The 7918-nt window shown below is 41.9% G+C and overlaps 1 protein-coding gene across 1 annotated transcript in view; it reads left to right on the top strand.

The window, feature by feature from the left end:
- The window catches only part of LOC106810641, a 24950-nt gene that overhangs the window by 2349 nt on the left and 14683 nt on the right, over window positions 1–7918 (top strand). Inside the window, exons 2-3 of the mRNA XM_014814066.1 lie at window positions 3404–3509; window positions 3738–3762. Coding sequence (XP_014669552.1) covers window positions 3470–3509; window positions 3738–3762 — 65 coding nt within the window. The 5' untranslated portion in view covers window positions 3404–3469. The remainder of the gene's footprint in view (window positions 1–3403; window positions 3510–3737; window positions 3763–7918) is intronic.

The raw sequence follows: 7918 nt of genomic DNA, 5'->3' as shown, positions 1-7918 counted from the left end.
GCAACTGTACGCGGGCTATATTTACTAGAGCTAATGTTTAGTGCATAGCCATATGTGTGGTTTGTCAAATTCTATGCATCAATGACAATGTTTGCAAATTGATAATCATCAACCTTAGGGACTGTTTTTTTGAGGTGGAATCTTGATCACTTGATCCTGTTCAGGCTAAGCAAATGAAAATTTCATCCAGTGGGTGCTATGACCTATGTCATTAAAGCAACAATATGCGCATCTACATGCTAATTTCTCCAGTACTAGACTAGCAAATACTTCGTGTCATGCATAATCACACTACCTTATGACAAAATAAATTCTAGTTCCTCCAATTTCACTGCGCGTTTGCTTAAAACCCACAAGAAAGAGCTGCGAAATCTGGTAATCTGGCGCCAACGCCGAATTGTTTGCCAAGCAATTTCGCCCCGAATCGGTTAAGTGACGTCACATGTTGCTACGGGTGTTGAGCAGAAAATATAGTCGTTTACATTTTAAGATAGTTGTAGTATTGTGAACTGCAGTGTATGTAACATCAATGGCTATTGGGAAAGTAATAATAGGCATCGTAATAAACTCTGAGAATAACGTATTGATTTTAGGCTTGATATCGCGAACGATAACATGTCATTGCGCTAGTAGCGTGCGAGCGACAAATGCACACGGGCTGTAGAAATCTTTGCTACACCCGCTACAGGTACGGTTGCTTGGCAGAGCAACGCGAAAGTGTCAACAATATCGGAGAATTTGAACAACATTGGAGGTATTTTCAAATACCTTTTCAGGGTTCTCCAAGAGCACTTATAGCCTGGCGGCCCGCCAGGCGATCGTCGAGCCCCGCCATCCTAAAATGCACCCGCCACTCTATATTCTGGTCGATACTCATACTAAGAAAATATGATGAGTACTGCCAACAAGGAGTACTCATAGGGATCTTGCCGATACTCATACATAAAAAAAATGGTGAGTAAATACTCATCAATGCCAAAAATTATCTGGAGCACTGGTCCTTTGTTAATAGTCAACAAATCCATGTTTAACCCTCCTCTTGAGGGTCAAAAAGTTATCAGACACTTACTCTTCGCACGTCAACGGAAAGTAGATTTCATGGTCCTTTCAATAAAGTGATAAAAACGGTAGGTCAGCGCTGAAACAAAAAAGTTTTGCACTCGGTCCGTTAGACCATGTCCCGCAGAAAATGTCTGATATCTGACCTTTCCCCACTACCCTTTGACCTCCAATTTCGCACTGGTGATGAGTTTCCTCCCCATCACACTATACACCGAATATTAAGAGCGTAGGTCGAGCCGTTGAGATTTGTGCCGCAATTCCGTATTTCCTCCTATACCTTAAGTTAAGGGGGAAATATTTCCCCTCTATTGACACACCTCGACCTTTGACCCTTGACCCCCAAATTTGTCATCCTGCGTCCTTTTCACAATCCCCCCACCCCGACATCCCGAATATCATGACCGTACGTCGAGCGATTAAGATTTGTGCCCAACTGTTGACGGACGGACGGACGCACGATTCTGCGATTCTACGTCAGATGAGCTAAAAAGGAACTGACATCTAATATGAATGAATTATAATTATTTCAAATATTAAATGGGTCTGTATGCACTATACCAACTACCACATCCCATCCAAGTTCATTCAATAGAAGCATTTTTAGATTTTGAAAACAGTTTGATGGTACCATATTATAATGCACACTTATTGAATCATAAAAATTGCGAAACAATAAACACAATAATGTGCACAACATCAGAACACCTGCCACTCTAGGATGCATCCAGAGAGAAAGGCATGATTTCTCCAATACATGACAAGAGAAATGTTTACGGTGAGGGTCAGACAGACATAATAAAGTTTCTCCAATGCCACAATTATATAGTTAAAATCACACAACCATACTTCTCTAAATGAAAACTATGGTGGGCACCCCTCACCTCTGCAGTCAGCAGACACCCTCCATCCAGAATTCATGGATCTGTCCTTTTATACTCTACAAGAACATTTGTTCGTGGTAGATGAGAAAACTATATCTTGTATGGTTACCTCTTGTAACTTCGCATTATACATAATGCAACAGACTACCCATGATTTCACGACTGCTAAGTACTATGATTTCATTTTACTTAAATTCTCTCATATAAAATGACGATTCATAAAGGTTTATATCCACCAATCATAGCATTCTCTTCTACAGCAGGCAGTGTTTTTCCTGCATGAAAATTACCATGACCCCATCCCACCAATAGGTGATGCAAACATGCCAGATTGTAAATGGAAACAAGGATACCCATCCTGTAACACTGGAGGGAAACTATAGGCACTACCTATGTATTAGTATTACAGATCTATCGACTATTTCTCAGCTTGTCACTACAATGTCAAGTTTGACAACATTTCTAACCTCAATAGTTACAAAAAGCTATTACTGTGACGAGCTCTAGCCGTTCATAGGCATGGGAGTTTGAGTGACATCCCACAGACATGAGTTGAGCTAAGGGTATGTTCGATTAGGCAGATCACATGATCTGGTCATGGTGGGTCCCATCAACTGGCCGTTTCTTTGGTTGGATCCACTGAACTAGACCAACCTGAGCTGAACCTGCTGGTATTCTGGGTTCAAAGGTGATCCACAAGGTTATCCTGTATATAAATATTTTATCACATTTGGTGCAAGAAAGTTGCTGCTAATCATAATATTTGATTGATTTGTTGCTTGGCAACAGTATGATGCTGCTGCTTGCAATACGAATATATCTAGTTAGATAGTTACCCTGAGCAGGTAGCTTCGAAAGTCAGGTGATTTATCCAGAAATTTTGAAGGTTTTACAAAAAGTGTGACAAGTCCTCGTAAAAATACCAATATATCTATTAGAGAGCAGATGTGTTTATTTTGCAAACATTCAGTACCAGTAAACCTTTTCATTTGTCTCCTGCAATGTGGTTTAACTGTTATGTGGTTTAGTGTAGGTTTTTGTTAATTAATTATACAGTAATTTCATTGAGGCTATAATAAAATGTGCATGAATATTTAGACATCAATTTATATAGACAGTTAGACACACTAAAGGCTTCTATCAATATGTGTGGGTTTGTCTCACTGTTGTGCACATTTTAGTGCCCACTGTTTTATTATAGACTGCATGAGTATGCTTTGTCAATAAATGTGCACATAGATGAGGGTTTTCACCTTACTTGCACAACTATTGTATCCATGGCAACAGTAAATGTACTGAGCATATAAAAATACATGCCAGTGGTGGCATCGATGTGTAAATAATTCCTACTGACACATTGCATTCATGCATCATCATGCTGGAGCAGTTGTTTGCGATTTATTCAATGAGTGTCTGACTTGATTCAGTTGTGTTTACGTTTGTTTTGTACATTCCTACAGTTGGTGAGTTATTGGTTTTTCCAATACTCAGACGGGGATCATCAAGGTGCAGATGTGAATGGAAACATGCCCAGAAAGCTGAGACAGACGAATCAAAAAGCTCGTGGTGAGATAATAATGCCAAATTCGTTACCACTATGAAAAACCAATAAGTAACTAATACATATGAAAACATAAATAAATTGGCAATTATAATGCAGTTTTTTATAGAAAAATATATAACTTGTTGTTAGTTGTCAATAAGTAATTGTACAAATCTGTACTTTTCCTAAATGTATGAAAAAAGTACTGCTTTTTTAAAGATTTTTTTACCATTAGTTAATTTATATTTTAGGTCGGCAACAGATAGCTACTGATGGGTAAGAATAACATTTGTTGCTACTTTTATGAGATTAGATCATTTAATGTATATATAGGAAATGCTGCTCTTGGTCAGTTTTTTTGTATATATGCCTATACTAGAGTGAACATGTATCTGTGAATTAGGGTTAAATGTGTAACAACTGCGCATTAGACCACAGCGCCAAGCCTGTCACTGTTGCTGTCTGTCCGACATGTGAGGTCTGTAAAAGCCTGTGTGTGAGTGTGTGTGTGTGTGTGTGTGTGTGTGCGTGCGTGCGTGCGTGCGTGCGTGCGTGCGTGCGTGCGTGCGTGCATGTGCATATATGTGTCCCTGTGTGTGTGTACGTCCATGTGTGTGTAGTTAGTACTTGGTTAGCTGTATATAGTGTGATCATTAAGTATCTGTGCACAACTGGCTGCTGATTTCATAACACTATATATATAGAACGGCAAAATATCAAGTTATCGGGTTAGACTTATTAATAAAAATTTGTAACAGCAATTTAAATAGAGTGCATTTTAGTAGCGGTTGCCACAATAAAGTTAATTTCTGCTAATTTTTTAAATGATAAAACCACACATAAACAAAGAGTATATGATGCATACTAGTAGTTTTACTCACGATGATAACATTATGATCTAACTTGGAATACGTAGCTGTCTGTGACCTGCTAGTACCATGAGTGGAGTATATGTCTCCCTGGGTACGGTCTGGTATACCGGAACGTACCCTGGTAACTATCTGATATGGTTAGGGTTAGGGTTAGGGAGTAGGCGTAGGCGACTCCCTAGACTCGTTAGTGGAGTAGGCGAGGTACGGTCCGGCATATTAGATAGTACCAGGGTACGTTCCAGCAGTACCCAGGGAGACATAGACCCTGGCAGCCTAAGTACTATGAGTGGAGTATAATTCTAATAATGTCTAATTGTGTATTTATATTTTATACAAATCCTAACTATTATCTACAACATGAAACTGTAGTATACCTATATATATATTAGCACATTTAGAAGCAAATGAAGATTTTCGAACCTGCCGTAGAACCTGCTGTAAACCTTGTCATACATTTGAATCTATATTTCTGGATTGTGATTATATATGGGGAAAATGATTAGAAATGAGGTAATTTTTTATACTTTATTTGTTTAAGTAGATAATTATTAGTGCATAATGTATATCAGAAGTAGATAATAGGGAATTCCCTATTATCTACATCTGATGTATTATTATGTATGCCATGCATGAGTGCCATGCAATATACAGCAATATGTATACTTAAATAAAATATGTGGATAGATAACTACCAAGGATAGATACACAAAAAGTATGACAAGCACATTTATTTACATTGGTGTCCTTTAAATGTCAATTAAATGTTTAACTTTATTGAGTTACGGATGATGAGTGCCATTCACGAAATGAAAAGGTGGTAGTCCTAAAGAGTTGGGCCCCACCCAGTTGCATACCAACAAGAGTGCATAATAGAGATTATAAGAGATAAGAGATAATAGAGATCTCTATTATGCACTCTTGATACCAAGGTATACAAATTTATATGGGCAGGTATACCCATGTAGAATTTTAGCCATGTGACCGGAAGCAGATTAAATGCACTGGTTACAGTTACTTAGTAACTAGTACTTAGTAACTATAGTTAACAGTTTGTACAGAGCTATAAATCATGGGTAGACTAGAGCTATTACGTTTGGCCTTTCCCTTTTTTGGCATGTCATACTCCCTGCAACTAATGCATGGAATTGACACTATTTTGTAACAATATCTATTTCTATTTATTTTACTAAAACTGCTGTAGCTGTAGCTTTTCTCTGTTTGTTTCCTGCACATTGTTTTTTTGCACGTTATGTGTGCCTGGATGCCGTTGCTAGGAAGAGTGCCTAGGAATGTTCTAAACACCATTGTTGCAAGGCACAGTGGGATAGTTTTGCGTTGCTGTGTACGTCAGTGCGTAGAGATATCTGTTGTCAGCAACAAGGATAGAGTAGTCATTCAGAAATGGTCGTGAACGTTTACAGTGAACGGGTTTGAAGTGTGACTATATAATCTCGAGTGCAATGTATGGAAATGAACGAAGATCTGATAGTTCAGATCAGGATGCAAGCGTCAGTCACGGGTGGAATGGACGTAATGCCACTTACCCTTACGAGTTCCACAGACCTATGAAAACGCAGTTGTAAGTAAACAACAACCAGATGCTCATATATACTCCACGCAGTGTGGTGAGTTGCCGTTATCATCCGTTATTGTCGTGATATCGGCGAATCATCACACTGCGTGGAGTGTAAGACTAATACAACTGTCATCTTGATGTACAATTTATTTTTAAAAGCGTAAATGAGTGGCACTGAAATGTGAACTTTAAAAAACCGGCAGTGATGGTGGTTGTGGTAATGGTATTGATATTGGTATTCGAAATGATATTATTTGCGGTAGCAGAAGCAGCAGGACAAAAGATCTTGACTACCACTAACTATGACATTTAAATGAGTTTCAAATTACTATAGCCAGATTTGTTTCATATATATTTCTCATGCTATTGCTAGGATTCCAATCATTTTCCAGCTATATATTTTATCAATAGCTAATAATACCTTTTAAAACCTATTTATAAAACCTAATTATAAAACCTATAAAAGTTATTAATAATACTATTTAAAAGAGCTAATAAAGGTATTATGAAAAGTACTTAATTGCTAATATTTTGACCTACAGAGTTTTAAGAACAATTGTTGGTACCAAACACTAATAAGCCAGTTCGTAGTTAGCCAAGGGCTGAAGGGGTTGTGTGACGTTACGGGTCACAGGGTCATTTGTGACAAAAATCGATGAAATCTCGAGTGCGGCGTGCGCTCTCGATTCAGTACGTATATGTACATGTAATCTGTGTACGTGCACACGCACACGCACGCACGCACGCACGCATGTGTACCTGCACACGCACGCACGCACGCACGTGTACGTGCACACGCACGCACGCACGTCTACGTTTACATGCATGCACGCACGCACGCACGTGTACCTGCACACACACGCATGTACGCATGTACGCACACATGCACACATGTGTACCTGCACACGCACACACGCACGCACGCACACATGCACACACGTGTACCTGCACACGCACACACGCACACACGCACGCACGCACGCACGCACGTGTACGTGCACACACACGGATGCACGCACGTGTAAGTTCACACGCACGCACACACGCACGTGTACGTACACACGCACGCACGCACGCACGTGTACGTGCACACACTCTTGCACGCACGTGTACATGCACATGCACGCACGCACGTGTACGTGCACCCGCACGCACGCACGCACGTGTACGTGCACACACACGGACGCACTCACGAATGCACGCACGTGTAAGTTCGCACGCACGCACGCACGTGTACGTGCACGTGCACACTCATGCACGCACATGTACATGCGCACGCACGCACGCACGTCTACGTGCACACGCACGCACGCACGCACGCACGCACGTCTACGTGCACATGCACACGCGCGCACACACGTGTACGTGCACACACACGGACGCACGCACGCACGCACGTGTACGTGCACACGCACGCACGCACGTGTAAGTGCACATGCACGCACGCACGTGTAAGTGCACACGCACGCACACACTCATGCACGCACGTATACGTGCACACGCACGCATGCACGCAGGTGTACGTGCACACGCACGCACGCACGCACGCACGCACGCACGCACGCACGCACGCACGCACGTGTACGTGCACACGCACGCAGGCACTCATGCATGCACGTGCACACGCACGCAGGCACGTACGCACATACGCACGCACGCATGCACGCAGGTGAACGTGCACACGCACGCACGCACGTATATGTGCATACGCACGCTCGCACGCACGTGTACGTGCACACGCACGCAACTCACGTGTACCTGCACACACACACACACACACACACACACACACACACACACACGCACGCACGTGTACGTGAACACGCACGCAGGCACGCACGTGTACGTTCACACGCACGCACGCACGCATGTACGCACGTGTACGTACACACGCACGCACGCACGCACGCGCGCACGTGTACGTGCACACACACACACATGCACGCACGTGTACGCACGCACGCACGCATACGTGCACACGCAC

This window comes from Priapulus caudatus, unplaced genomic scaffold (assembly GCF_000485595.1).
Source record: "Priapulus caudatus unplaced genomic scaffold, Priapulus_caudatus-5.0.1 Scaffold460, whole genome shotgun sequence".
NCBI classification, from domain to species: domain Eukaryota; kingdom Metazoa; phylum Priapulida; class Priapulimorpha; order Priapulimorphida; family Priapulidae; genus Priapulus; species Priapulus caudatus.
This window is presented reverse-complemented; position numbering and strand designations above follow the sequence as displayed.